Here is a 14,884-nt window from a genome sequence, read left to right as displayed (position 1 = left end):
TGTTTCCTTATCCCACGTTCTAAGAACTGTAATGTTATGTAATTGTAAAAAAGGCATTCCTTTTGGAAGTTCAAAGTTGTTTTTTTGTTACTTTTGTTAGCTATTACGGGAGAAAGCTACGAAATTTTTGACCGCTTGAAAATTCTGGCTCAACACACTTGAGTTAGTGTGAATGTGATACACATTGAATATCAACATGTTTTGGTCAAGAAAGAGAATGCCTGTCTTTTAAGTCTAGCAGTCACACAATAAAGCAAAAACTCAATTGGATTCCTTGAAATCCGTTTTTTATCCTGTGTTTTTTTGTGGAAAGTATATTATTGTAAATTTTCAGGATGTCACATTATCATAAGCGACTTGTTGCAAATCTACAGTATTAATTTGAAGTGGATTAAGTGATTTTGTTGTTATTTATTTTAATTTCAAAGGGACCCGGTAGTAAACTTTTTGTGTGATATCAGCGACTGGAGTGTTTTGTCTTTGTCTTATCTTTTGATAAGGTGAAACATATCTAGGTTATTTCGGGTTATTCTTGATGGCGCTGTTAAAAATCTTTACCGAAAGTCACAACACTCATAAATCATGTGAGGGCGTGCGCGATGTTACGTACACAGGCTACGAAAATGTCTACCTATGTGAACTTGGCGGCAAAGTCACGCGATTGACCATCAAGTGGCGTGACACAACACATGCCAAGGATTATTTCTGTCACGAGATGAATATACTTCCTTCCAACCGCGAACGTGGCTGTGAGTTAGCTACTGCGCTCGCCAAAGGTTGCGTCTTGTGAAAACTTGTCTGGGTTGATTTGAAATAGAGCATTTCCAAATTCGATACAGTGACACTAAGCTGTTTGGTTTTTAGGCATTCCGTGAGGCTTTGCCGTTAGCTGAGCGACTCGAGAGCGATATGAGCAGCCTGGAGAACTGGCTGGAAGACAAGACAAGTGATGTTAAGAGGAGAGAGGAAGCAGGATTCCCAGAGGATGTGGACGCCGAGATCAAGTGGAACAAGGTTAGTTTGGCGCATGGTTTAATCTTGTGTATTTTGTGGCGTAGAGTTTCCCGTCGATCTAAAGCGCTAGCGTCACGTAATCCTATTGCTAAGGATGAGACGCATTTCGTGATTCGATAAACAACCGCAGGGAATTGAGACAGATCCGCTTCCGAAATGATCCGCAGTAAGGTTCTAAGAAGCCCACAGGAAGATACATTGAGTTTTTTCAACAAAGCGCGAGGATGGGATTTGCAGATTATCTCTCGTTTGAACTTGCTTGTAAGCAAATATAAACTGTTCCCGACCCTAGGCTGTGGTGTAACGACTGCGACATTTTGATCCATAATATTAATTCGTTCCTTTCTACCAATGCCCGTAGTTTTTCAGTGAAACAATTCGTGCTGACAGCCTCTAATCCAATATCACAGTGTTTACAAGAAATACTATAGAGATGCGTCCTAATCAAGGCTGTATTTTATCGTCACGAAACGAAGCGACTTTACTGAAGCTTTCACACTACTTGTGTGGAAAAAGCAAGAAGAGTATTTTTCTTTTACGAGAGGAAAAAAAAAATGCCTGAAGGTTTTATCTTGGTTTATGAATCTCCAAGCCGGCATGTTAGGTACTACAAGGTAGTGTATTGATCCGTCCAACCTAATTTGGGATCAAGGATGTCTGTTGTGTTAAATCTTCACCGTTAGGTCGTATAAATGTTTGATCGGAAAAATAGGACTGTTTTTTTCATCGATAATCTACACGCACCTGGTTTTACAGTGTGTTGGTGTGGCGTTTAAAAGCTCAGCTTGACTTTCATAGTTTGGACTCCGAGTCGTTACTCTTAATTTCCTATTGAAACGTGGATGTATTTTTTTTTTTCCACCAGGGACTTGTACAAGAGGTTACAGGAAAAATGTCAGATGTACAGCAGCTTACACAAGTTGGCCGAGAGTTAGTAGACTTGTCCGAAACAGGCCAACTGGAGAATTTAGAAGACAGGTTAACCCGTATCAACAATGCTTGGGAGGATTTGAGCTCGGCCGCGGAACAGAGGATGCTGACTTTGCCTAAGTACAAGGCAAAGCTTGCTGATTTCGAGAAGTCTGTGGATCAGATGAACCAATGGCTGGAAGATATGGAAAAAGAAACGAGCAAAGTTCACCCCAAAGAAGAGGAGGTTGATTTGGCCAAAAACAAAATTGATGTGAGTGTGTTTATTGGGATTTTAGACTTATCTCTCTAAGCTGCATGAGTGATAACATCTCATTTAAACCGACAATATAAGTTTGTGGTTGAGAAGACTGGCGACAAAAATACAGAACATTATCAGCCAGGGCTCATTGATTTGATATACCTCCAAATTCTCAGAACTTAAATGATCAAAAATGCATGACAATCGGTACCTTTTAGTTATTGATGGATAGTCTGAAATACTTGATGCCTTTTGTTCTCGTCTATGCATTTACGTCTACCCTAAGTACATTCGTGGTATTTAATTATGTAAGCGATATTGCTTTGGAACTTCAATCGATTCGTCTACACCATTTCTCGATTCTTTTTACTTGAGAAAAAAAAAGCGATTTGACTCGCTCTAACTGCAAATATTCTGGAAGTGTTCTGGAATGCGTTAGTATTTGAGGTCTCATCCAAGGGGAGTTTGCATTGATTTTAACATCTTTAGAAGCTCACTAGGTCTAGATACAGGATGGCAGCGACTCACATTGTGCCACGCAGTGTGTTAAGATATCTAGTCTAGAGCCTTTAATTCACCAACTTGTGATTACTCTTCAAGAATATAAAGTATAGAAAAGCTGAAGTGTTAAGTACTTAATATTCCTCACACCTTATTTATATCGGATCATATAAAAACTCTGGCTAATTAATTGAATACGCGAGGCTCAATACCATGCAGATATTGGCTTATATACTTGGCATGGTCATGAGATAGGTAGCTAATTTTGGCATTGTTTAAGTGAAGGTCAAAAGACAGACCTAGGCTAAAGGAAGTCATTCAATAATGGTCGCATTTTGCTAAACGTTAACCCAAAAATGATAGCAACGCATCAAGATTAGAAGTTAGGACGACAAAAGATGACGCGACGGAAAAGGATTACAATATTATCACAACTGATCATGTCGAAATTACTGCGCAATTTCACTTTAAATCTTGTTCTATATTTTCAGTTGGATAAGTTATTGTTTCGTTAATAGAGAGGATATTGTTTACCTCTTGGGATAATAATACTCTGTGCCAGAGCTTTCTTTACTTAGGCATGCTATTTGCAGTTTTTTGGTTGTCAGCCGAATGGGCGACACGAGTTCCTGGAGGGTCCCCATCCAAGTGTTACGCGCGCGCTTCACTGATGATCTCGCAAAACCGCTTTCCAGGCAAGACCGAAGTTGTGCCTAACTCCCATGTTTGACAAAAAAGAGCTTTTTTTGTGCAGGCGTAGGCATATTCATAGACATACTCTCTTTAAATTTGCAGACGATCCGAAAAGCAAAAATGTGCACTCTCTCCCCCATTCCCTTTTGAAAAAACGCGTTAGCTTACATGGGACGGTTCTGTTTTACGGTCTCTCCAGAGCGAGATCTGGGTACGAGTTTAGTCTCTCCCCAGTCCTTGTTTTTCATAGGAAAAATAGTAATAATTAATGATTCGATAATAATTAATACTTAAATAATAATTAGTAATTTAATAATTGTTGTAGCGCTATTAACATACACTGGTCAATAACGCTTTACAATTCATTAGAGACTAAGAGTCAGTTGGAGGTTAGGGACTTTTACCGAATGAGCACTCTGTTTATTTGCTTTCAGGAAATACAAGAGAGCATCAAAAACCGCGAGCCACAACTTAACCTGATCAGGAAACAGAGCGGTGAGTTCGTTCATCGTGGTCGTCAGATCATGGAGCCTTACAAGCGACTTCTTGACAGGCGCTGGGACGATCTCTCGGCGCGAATCGGTCAACTGGAGGAAGAATTAGAAGACACGAAAAAGAGAGCAAAGGAAGCGAGAGCTAAAGGAGGACGAGTGGAAACTGAGATTATCGTCACGGTCAGATAAAAAACCCCTGCCTCTTTATGTTTATAGACCCCGTCCATACTACGCTGGAGGAATTTGAAAACGCAGCTTTATTTCTACGGTTAGGCCTAACGTCCACACTAATCCATGACGAAAACGGAGCTTTTCGAAAATGCTCTTCAAACCGGAGGAATTTGAAAACGCCGGCGTTGCGTTTTAGTAGTGTGAACGATGGCGTCACGATAATCAGGTGATTTCCAGTCCCTGCTCGAGTTTTTTTTTTTTTTCAACCACAAAATCAAAAATGACCGGTGATTGACTACGTTTTCAAATTTCTATGGCGTAGTGTGGACAGGGCCTTGAGCTTGAACGGTGCGGTCGCATTTCGATGTTTCCGTTCTTGCATGCATAAACCGAATGCTTTTTGAGGGACATTTATGTTTGCAAAAACTTTTATTTGACTCACTCGGCGTTTTCCGTGTTTGCCATGCGCTTGTGCTGATTGGTCAGCGACGTCATTGACAGCAACGGTGATTGGCTGAAATATTTTCAGTGATGATACTCTAATGGTAATAATGGTAATCAAAAACCGCGTTATCAAAGATTAAGCTCTTTGTTCCCTTTTGTTCTGTGGAGGCGCGGTGACCCCATGGTTAGGACGCTCGACTCCGGATAGAGCGGTCCGGGTTCAAGGCTTGGCCATGGACAATGTGTTGTGTTCTTAGGCCTGACGCTTAACTCTCACAGTGCCTCTCCACCCAGGTATACAAATGGGTACCGGCGAATTTAATGCTGGGGTAACCCTGCGATGGACTAGCATCCCATCCAGGGGGGAAGAGGAAATACTCCTAGTCGCCTCATGCTACAGTAACCGAGATAAGCTCCGGCCTGCTGGGCCATTTGGCTCGTATGCAGAGTTAAACTTTTTACTTTACCTCCCTGTTGTTCTATTTCATGGATTTGTCATTTCTTTTTCAGGAACGCAAGACAGTTTCGTCAGCACCCGGAGGTTTAGTTGAAGAGGTTTTGAAAAGACAAGAAAGAACAGAAACCGACAGTGGACAACCCATCGTCGAGACCATCACAACACGCCGGACATACACAACAAGCACTACTCCAGACTCGGGTAAATACATGTCAAATTAGTTTTTAATGGTGATAATCTCGTGCATATGAAAAACTGTCTCGACATTATCATGTGTACTTCTTCGACAAAAGGTACCCTTCTACCACCTAGAATTCGTTCACATTTTCTACCATTAACTTATTTACTCATTATTTAACCTGAAAATATAACTTTTATTTTCGGCGTTAAGCTCAGTAGTTAAAAAGAGGAAAATCTATCACCAAACGCAAATTTGTTTTGTTAAAATCGATGATCAAATTCTCCTACATGTAACTATTACGAAACGAAATTTATGGAGACCCGTGGAGAGGATTTGTCTGTCGACACGCCACTGGGATAACTTGCGTGATGCATGAACAGGCTTGTCACAGGTCAGGAAATGGTCAGGGAATATTCTTCAAAGGTCAGGGAAAAGTCAGGGAATTTTATTTTGATTCAGGAAAAATGGACAATTTGAAGAAAAGTCAGGGAAAATTGCAGTAGTAACACCAATGATTTAATGCCATTGAAAGCTGGAAACTGAACATTCAGATGACTGTGATCTCAAAGATGTTTTTCCTTAACGAAGAAGGCCAGATTTTTTTTTTAATTATCAGTCTTACATGAATGGGGGCAAAGGACTGTTGTAAAATGAGGCTGGAGGCTGCTACTATATCTGAAATTTTGTATTTATTTGATTAGGGAAGTTATATTTAAAAGGGAAAACTCCGGAATTTTGAAAAGTTACGTCTGTGGCGGCCATGATGAAGTTATCGACTGACAGTGATGCATTATGTTTTGTTCAGGTCAGTATGTTGACGATGATTTCCAAAGACGTTTGGATCAGATCTTGTTGGATGTCAAAAGTCTTGAAGACCTCATCAATGATATCCAGTCCCCCAAGAAATCATCTGAGAATGAAGTGAACGAGAAAATCAAGGTACGTTGGATTTGTGCAATAATGAAGAAACAGACCTTTGCCTGAACAAACAAAATACTAAACAAAAAAATGGAAAAACGTCAGCTATTCAAATGCCTTTCCAACATTCCGAGTTGTTTATGGCGCTTATTAAAAAGAATAAATTTGTGGTATGTTGATTTTATGTTTAAAGAAAACTGGACTGGCCAATTAGAATTATTGACCAGATTCGAAGTTTAGTGACTTTTAAGTCTTAGCACGCTTCGCCGACCTACAGTTTTCTATCTGTTTCAGGCTGCAGAGGGTCAAATCGACAACCTTCAGCCACTTGTGGAACACCTGCTGAAAGAGAGCAAACTTCTTGCTAACAGGGAGGGGGCAAGAGGGGATCATATCCACCAGGCGTTGCTTGACTTGTCAAGTCGCTGGTTGAAGGCCTGTGACGAGGTAGAGAAGCAGAAGAAAGCTGTTCGTATCGTGCCCAACTGGTATCAGTTCAGGAGCAACATGGACGATATCGATGCGTGGCTCAAGAAGATGGAGCAAGACAAGGGGTTGGCGGTAGAGGTAGGGACTGGGTCTACTCTCGTACCCAGGCTGTATTCTGCTGTTTTTAAATTGCTCTTCAAATACACGTCAAGAGATTTGAATAAGAGTAATGTTAACGGGCTAGTAGGTCACTATCCTTAGCGATTTTTACATACGTATCGTCCTCATTTTGACCAGAAAACTAATGACAATTTAAAAGATTTTTTTCCGAAAAAACACATACACACGTACAAAAAATTGCAAACAAACATTTTGCCCTGCTGTGTTAGAAGTGCAATGGTTTAACTATTGCAGACACAATGAAAACAACCAGACACAGTACTGTGTCTCTGTATCAGTGATATCGCCGCTTTCCAATCACGCTTGTCTCAGACAGTAAAAGCGAAGCCTATGTGTCTAATGTTGGTGTGATAACGCTGCCGTAGATTGAATTCAAGAAATGCGTGTAAATAATTCCTTTAATCAGTCAGATACTTGCTCACAGTTCGTTTTTAACTCTCTTGTAGCCGGAAGAAATCGAGGAGCAGCAAGCAAAGTATGAGATGGTGTTCAAGAATATCGAGGAACTCGACAGACAGGGAGTTCAAATCCTGTCTCCGCGTGAGATTGAGCGGTTAAGAAAGCGGTTCAGGGACGTTCACACCAAGTTCACACAATATCAGAAACCTGCTGGGGATAGTAAGTGAAGCCGGCTGATAACGTAGTTTGTTTGTGTAGAAAGATTTGAGAAATCAGCGTAATGGTGTGTTACGAGATCTTTGCTGACTCTTCCCCAGCCGTCTCTGAGTCCCTGATAGGAGCGAGAGTCGACTGGGGTAAAGTTACTAAGCAGGGGCTTCCATAACCCTCCACGCTTCCACGCTCACGCCACACGTCCCTCGTTATTATTCAATACGATGAGAGACGACTGGTGGCAAGTTAGAGATCTTTGAGGAAATTTGACCCAGTGGGGGAACGGAAGGTGCTCTGATATACCTTGCGTAAGGTAGAAGAACTTCAAAGAGATACATGGAATACGAATACTCAATAGCGACATTGGCTTTTCGCACATTCCGTTTGGGAGAATCTTAAAGGGCCCTGGTCAACCTTTGGTTTTGTTTACATGCGACAGTTTGGCTGTTACGTTTTATTCAGAGCATGTCGAAGCGAAGGTAATCACTGCGAAACTACTAAAGATAATTTAACATACTTTCAGGAACACAACCAAGAGCAAAGCAATAAGATTTCGCGTCACAATGCAATATCAATAATTTCGATGGCTTCGAAAATGGCGGAGACTGACTGGGGCCCTTAAATCAAGACGCTTTTCCTGAAATGATTGCCTTCTCATTGGATTCTCATAACCTGTCTACTTTGTTTCGTTGCGGAAAAAGTATGACAAGTTAGAGGTTGGTGAAAGAGTTATCATGTGGGACATCTTGAGTAACCGTTTAATTAAGCTAAATGAACTGGGTTACGGTTTGTTACTGGGCTGTTATATGTTAAAAGTTTCGTTTTATGAGTAAGGCCCCACACTACGCCGGAGTTATTTGAAAACGCAGCCTTGTTTCTACGTTTAGGCCTGCCGTCCACACTAATCCGTCACGAAAACGGAGCTTTTCGACAACGTTCTTCAAACCGGAGGAATTGGAAAACGCCTACTTTGCGTTTTAGTGCGGGTAAAAATCATTTTGAAAACGAGGCTTTTCAAAAACGATGACATCACGATAAAAGCATTTGATTTCCCTGCCCGAGTTTTCTTCAACCACAAGTCCAAAATGACCGGTTATCGTTGCGTTTTTAAATTCCTCCGACGTAGTGTGGACGGAAAACATTTGATGCGTTTTCATAGTGAAACCTCGGTTTTCAAATTCCTCCAGCGTAGTGTGAGCAGGAAAACATTTGACGCGTTTTCGTAGTGAAACCTCCGATTTTAAAATTCCTCCGGCGTAGTGCGGAGGGGGCCTAATTGTTCTGTCTGAATTTTTATTTCCAGCCACCTCTTACCGCATCACAGTTCACACGGGTGATGTAAAAGATGCCGGCACACAGTCTAATGTATCCGTAGAACTGTTTGGCGAGAAAGGAAAATCACCCAAACTGAAATTGGACAAATCCGAGACATACAACACCAAGTTCTGTCGCGATCAGCTCGATATATTCACTGTTTACAACGTTCCTCACCTGGGAGATTTACACAAAATTCAGGTCTGGCACGATAGGACTGGGCCGAAGCATGAATGGTTTGTGAAAGGATTTTACGTTGAAGACAAGTCCACTAGAAAGGTTTACTTTTTCAATTGCAACGCGTGGATTGGTCGAGATGCTGACAAGCAAGACATCAAGTGTGAGGGTTACACCCTGCCTGAAGGTAAGCGAATTCTCCTTGCGGTACACCTTGTTTAAAAATTGACCCTAAATGCCAAGTTCAAAATACTAAGTTCTCTAGATTTTCAGTCCTGAATGCCTCGTGCTTGGCGTGACTGAAAATCAAAACATATTCTCTCACCGTTATGGACCGTCTTATATCTACCATTAGTACTTCTTGTCGGTAATCGCGCGCGCGCCGTTACGTGAATCGTGAAAATATAAAGTTTTTTTTTTTTATGAAGAAAACGTTACAGAGGCGTCCAATAAACAGGCAACCATTATTATAACTCCAGAACAGTTTACGACTGTCGCTGCAACGAAATGCTAGAACGTCGTGGAGGACAGACAGTAAACACTGCACCAACGCTATGGAGTGAAATTATTCTTGTAACATAGGGAGAGAGAAAGTTTTCTTGAAAGTCTCATGTTGCCAAAAGCAGTCGTTGTTACTTATTCATTGCGCGTCCATTCAATTTGCTTTGCCAATTCACGGTGAAGATGGTGTGAAGCGAAATTCAACCAGCTGTTTTCTTTTGGATTAGTTGTGAACAATGTTTGCTTTGTTATGGTAAGCACTTCAAGTTGACGATTGCATTACCGCGTTGTCGGCGAACTATAGTCGATTTTCTTTTTTCCTGTCTTGTGAAATACATGTAAGTTTAATCATTTTCATGTCTTGTGAAATAAGGTTAATCAGTTATTCATGATATCGTTTAACAGAGTCAGGCTGAGTCTGTGCTGTGTTGTGTGTGAACAGTCCAATTGAGCAGTACAATATTTTCAATACTTTCATGTGATGCTATTTGCCTTTCACCATTGAAAATAAATGATAAAAATTTAAATTTGACTCTCTTAAGGAGGGGTTGAATTAAGTAGCTTGCTATTTTGTATTCAAGTTTTTGAATTCTCTCCTACTTCGTCTTCTTCACTACCGTCTCATTTTTTTCTGTCAACAGAAGGCGAAGATGTCATGACCAAGTCCTCTTTAGCGCGAGTCCGCTGGCAAGTGACTCTGGTGGAACACGAGCCTGCACAGACTCCCGGATGGAAGCTGGTACAAGACACCAGGAAGCTGTCAGATGAAGTCCATGAGGTCGAGCTACTGCTGGAGTCTCCTGAGTTACAGAAGGCAGACTTTGAAGACTTCTCCAAACAGGAAGACAAGCTGAAGGTGAGTCGCCGCCGCAATGTCACGCAACGTCTTACCACGATTTTACGCCGCGTCCACACTACGCCGGAGGAATTTGAAAACGCAACAATCACCGGTCATTTTGAATTTGTGTTTGAGTAAAATTCGGGTGGGAAAATATCTTGATGATCGTAACCTCATCGTTTTTGAAAAGCTTCGTTTTCAAAATGTTTTCTTTCCACGCTAAAAGTCCTAAAACGCAAAGCCTCCGTTTTCGTGACGGATTAGTGTGGACGGTAGGCCTAACCGTAGAAATCAAGCTCCGTTTTCAAATTTCTCCGGCGAAGTGTGCACGGAGCCTTAGAGCGGATACTGTGTAACGACGCAAACGAACAACTGTAATGGAAGCCATGGAGTAACGACAAATATACCGTCACAAGTGTTGAAAATCAAATAATTTTGCGCAGAGAAACTTATCTCTATTTTCTACCTTCGTTTCATTCATGTCAGGTCTCTGAAAGGTTTAATTATTTTTGCAGTTGATTAGCGAGAAGCTGGAGGATCTTGAGCCTCGTGCGACGGAAGTACTCTCTCGCAGCGAGACTGTGCAGTCTTCGCGTACTGAAAAGGAATATGATGCTGTAAAGAGAGCCGCTAGCAAGTTCAGGTTACAATGGAATAACCTTAACCAGGTAAATATGGGAGAATACGAGCTTTTATGTGTTAAAGAATAGAAATTCAACTAGTTGCTTGATTTGGTTCCTGGGTACGGCTTTATCGACTAACGTTGTCGAAATAGTTTTAAATTTGTTTTTACACTGCCGAAGATTGACCGCGAGCTAATCTTTGTATTTGAGAACCGTCACGTATAGTATTTATTAGTTCGCGCTTTAGGCGCCGTGGACTGCAAATTGTTCTGTTAAGGTCATCTTCGAAAACGGAGAAACCTTTATCTTCTCTACTGTATAGTTTAGTTTACAATGTTTCGTAAACGTTTTCGAAAAGTTTCCTTTTGCATACTATTCTTAGATTTAAAACTTCTGATTGACTGATTTTCTTTGTTCCTTATCTAGGATTACAAGGCCCGGTCTCTTCGCTGGGAGAAGGCTGTAGCAGTTTGGCGCCAATTCCACTGCGATCTTAAAGATGTGACCTCATGGATGACGCATGCGGAGAAAGTTCTCGACGAAACATCTGGAGAAATTGAATTCAGCGCTGCCAAAAAGGAACAGAAGGTGAAACCTGGTATCTTAGAGTAATCCGTAGAAATTAATGGTTTCTAATTCGATTTCATACTTCTAATTTTTTCTTATATATAAAAGCGTTATCACAGCGTTTATTTTCGGTTTATTTAAAACTGAAGATCAAATATGAAGTTTCAAAACCCAAAATAATTTGTAACAATTGTGGTGAAAATTTCGCACGGCAAACATTATCTTCTTGTTTCTTAAATGCATTTAGAAACTCGACTGCAGCGAAGGGGGGGGGGGGGGGGGCTCACTACACTTGAAAGCGAGCTTCTTAAACACTCACAGTTCGAAGCTTGAAATATGAAATCTTACACAGCTCCAAGCTTGAAATATGAAATCTCCTTACTGAGTTTCTCTTTTGTTTGCTACGAGAATTTGTTAGTACATCAAAACAAAATCTTCGTTTGCCCGATGAATGAAAGAAGTTAAATTTTCTAGCATGAAAGCAAAACTTATCAGCAGTGCGTTGTTGATACTACATTGAAGCCGCCCGGTATACTCAAGACTCGTGGTAATTAAATAACTGATGTTATAAATACTTTGCTACTAGGCTCTGGAAGATGGTATCGGTCGTCATCAAAGCACGGTGAATGCCATGAACACAGCCGGACAAGAGATTATCAGTAAATCAACAACAGTGGAGGCTGACATGTTGCGGGATAAACTGACTACACAGAACAGGCGCTGGGAGTCTATCTGTAATCAAGTGACGGACAGGAGAGACAGGTAGTTAGGGTGTTACAACCTTAAAGGAGCTCAGTCACGTTATTTTGAGTTATTTTGGCTTCGTACAAAATAACCTTAGGATTGAAGGAAACCGGGAAATAAAAGTTTACTTAGACAGAAAAACACCAAAGAGATAATAATATACAATAAAGGAAAAAGGATGGTTAAGGATGGAGAAGATTAACACGGATTACAAACGACGGACTTCAAAATTTTAGATGTAGAAACCGTGACTTAGCTCCTTTAAGCTCTTAGCACTTACCTCTTTCGACTCATATAAACTTTAATTTCTGTTTAAGCGAGTATTTGAAGATGTTCGTATCCTTCTAAATACTGAAATTGCAATTGCTTTACGGACTTCCTGCTTGGAAAATGGTTGAATTAGCATTCAAACTGGTGGAGTGCTATAAGTAAAAGTGACTTAGTGTAAAATTCTCAGGGGCTTACCACTTCTTGAAACTGCTATAGTGATTCAACGAAGGTCTTCTTTTGACATGCTATCGACGCATGACAGCCATTGTTCTTTTTCGTATGATGTAGATTTAAAGAAGAAGCCATGCAGATAGAAGAGTTTTTGGAGGAGAGTGCTGACTTGCTGCAGTGGATGGACGAAGCGGACTCGGAGCTGCAGACGAAGGATCCTTCCCCTGCTGACGAGGATGCGTTAGAGGAACTGCTTGAAAAGATCAAGGTATGATCCCAAGTTGTGCATGACAGTGCTGGGTATTTTTCGCTAAGTAACTCAAATAATAATGCTGTGATGTTTTCCGCCACAGGGGGTTCAACAAGAACAAAATAACAGAGAAGATTCAAAGAACAGCATCCAGCAGACAGCGGAACGACTTCTGTCCAAACCCACCATCTCCAAACCCAACTCTGAAACCATCAGAACCAGGCTCGATATCCTGCTCACGCGCTGGGACATCCTGCGCGCGGACATCGCGACGCGCACGCGAGGAGTGGAGTCCAAGCTGAGGCGCGTGTCGGAGTTCCTAGCGGATCTAGAGGAGCTAAGCTCGTGGGCTTCTACGACGAGGGAATTGTTAGAGAGGCAAGAAAGTGGAGAGTACAACCAAGAAGTTGTCGTTCCTAAGGTTTGTTACATCAAAAGAGTGTCTGTGGAGAAAGGAATACGAACAAGCTCTCTGAAACTGCGATATGCAGCTCGCGGATTTTAGCTTACGACACGGAGCATTTTAGATATGTAAAGCTGGCGTGCTTGAATTTATCATTCGCCCGTTTTGATTCGAATGTGATTGGTGGTTTCAAAAAGTGGAATTGTGCCACACGAGGTGTTTCACGGGTTGTGAGCAAACAATCTCTGCCATCTCATTGAAAAGACTAATAAATATTAAAGGCATTAATTCGCATTTTGTTTTCATCTCAAGAGGCCAAAAATGAAACTGTTGGCTTCACTGACAGTGCTGAATTAGGAGATTCAGACCAAGAAAGAAACTAAGCAATTTCAGGGAGATATGGTTCATTTATGTAATCCATGTTTTTATCACAGACTGTTCAAGAGTCGCTGAAGTCTCGTCAACCGAAGCTTGACGGCATCAATGAAAGCATGGCGCGATACAGACGGGAGAGCAAACTTGATGGAAATCAGGTCCCCAAACCACTGGAAATCAAGGCCAAAGCTCTCAACGATGACTGGAGTCGAATTGCGTCACTTACCGCCAAACTGTTTGCGGCCCGCGTCACGCCTCGTAAGGCTGTCGAGGAGATTGCTGTCGAGGTGAAACAGCGGTCAGTTCACGCCGGGGTACCACTGATCATGGAGGACTGGAGAGAGGGTAACAACAAATGTTCTTGTTTGTGTTGTTCAGTCTTTATTTCACCTAAATTTGTATAAGGATTCTTTTGGCGACTGGATTTCTTCAGCGGACCAAGTGGATCTAATATTCTGCACGTAAATAAGCGCAAAAGATGTTTCAGTTTTCCGCATACTCTGTCAATGTAATTTTGGTTTTATATGAGGAAATTATTCTCCGTACGACATAGAATTACCAGCTTGTGATGTAGCGAATGCTTGCCTGCTGCCAACGGCACCCCCATAGTTTATTCTTAAGTGCTTGCTTGTTAATGAAACCATTGAGATTAATTTTACGAATTACGTGTGTGTGAATTAGATAGCTGTCCGTGATAGGAACTTGTTCACATGTTTATTTGTTTTGGCCTAAAGAGAGTGCATCTCCGTGGCCGAAGTTCGACAAAGCAGTGTCTGAACTCCACGACTGGTTGGATACCTTGTCAGAGATGATGAAGACAGAAAAGACTGTGCTTGGAGATTCCGAGGACATGGACGGACTTCTAGAAAAGCAAAAGGTAAACAAGGAATCAGTGGCGTGATAACTTGTGTAGAGTGCGTCAAATGTTACCGATACGAAGTGCTATCTTAGAAACAGCAAGGGTGTAAGTGGAGGAACGTGTCCTTTCCTAACGCGCGTTTGAAGAAACGCACAATGAAAGAAATGTTTGGTGATCCGTTAAGGTGGAGTTGGTATGTTGCGTTTTTTAACTCTTTCTCTCTGAAAACGCATCAAATGTTTTCCGTCCGCACTACGCCGCAGCGACCGGTCATTTTGGAAAAGCAACAGCGACCGGCCATTTTGGAATTGTGTTTGACGAAAATTCGGGCAGGGAAATCACACGATTATTGTGACTTGATCGTTTTCGAAAAAAAAAAAACTGTTTTGAAATTGTTCTGCATCCACGCAAAAACGCGAAGCCGGCGTTTTCAAATTCCTCCGGTTCGAAGAACGTTTTCGAAAAGCTCCGTTTTAGTGACGGATTAGTGTGCACGGTAGGCCAAACCGTATAAATAAAGCTGCGTT

The 14,884-nt window shown here is 41.5% G+C and overlaps 1 protein-coding gene across 3 annotated transcripts in view; it reads left to right on the top strand.

The window, feature by feature from the left end:
- Positions 1-14,884, top strand: part of LOC145480940 (dystrophin-like) — a 71,875-nt gene that overhangs the window by 34,201 nt on the left and 22,790 nt on the right. For all 3 annotated transcript variants that reach the window (XM_081459283.1, XM_081459285.1, XM_081459284.1), the window contains exons 28-43: positions 865-1,014; positions 1,880-2,197; positions 3,814-4,053; positions 4,999-5,146; positions 5,932-6,065; positions 6,339-6,611; positions 7,100-7,271; positions 8,569-8,943; positions 9,899-10,113; positions 10,611-10,763; positions 11,145-11,306; positions 11,872-12,047; positions 12,588-12,738; positions 12,824-13,141; positions 13,558-13,843; positions 14,233-14,375. In XM_081459283.1, the coding sequence (XP_081315409.1) occupies positions 865-1,014; positions 1,880-2,197; positions 3,814-4,053; positions 4,999-5,146; positions 5,932-6,065; positions 6,339-6,611; positions 7,100-7,271; positions 8,569-8,943; positions 9,899-10,113; positions 10,611-10,763; positions 11,145-11,306; positions 11,872-12,047; positions 12,588-12,738; positions 12,824-13,141; positions 13,558-13,843; positions 14,233-14,375 (3,414 nt within the window). The remainder of the gene's footprint in view (positions 1-864; positions 1,015-1,879; positions 2,198-3,813; positions 4,054-4,998; positions 5,147-5,931; positions 6,066-6,338; positions 6,612-7,099; positions 7,272-8,568; positions 8,944-9,898; positions 10,114-10,610; positions 10,764-11,144; positions 11,307-11,871; positions 12,048-12,587; positions 12,739-12,823; positions 13,142-13,557; positions 13,844-14,232; positions 14,376-14,884) is intronic.

Source organism: Orbicella franksi, chromosome 3 (genome assembly GCF_964199315.1).
Source record: "Orbicella franksi chromosome 3, jaOrbFran1.1, whole genome shotgun sequence".
Lineage (NCBI taxonomy): Eukaryota > Metazoa > Cnidaria > Anthozoa > Scleractinia > Merulinidae > Orbicella > Orbicella franksi.
The sequence above is the reverse complement of the archived record's forward strand: the minus strand, read 5'-3'. Positions and strand labels throughout refer to the sequence as shown.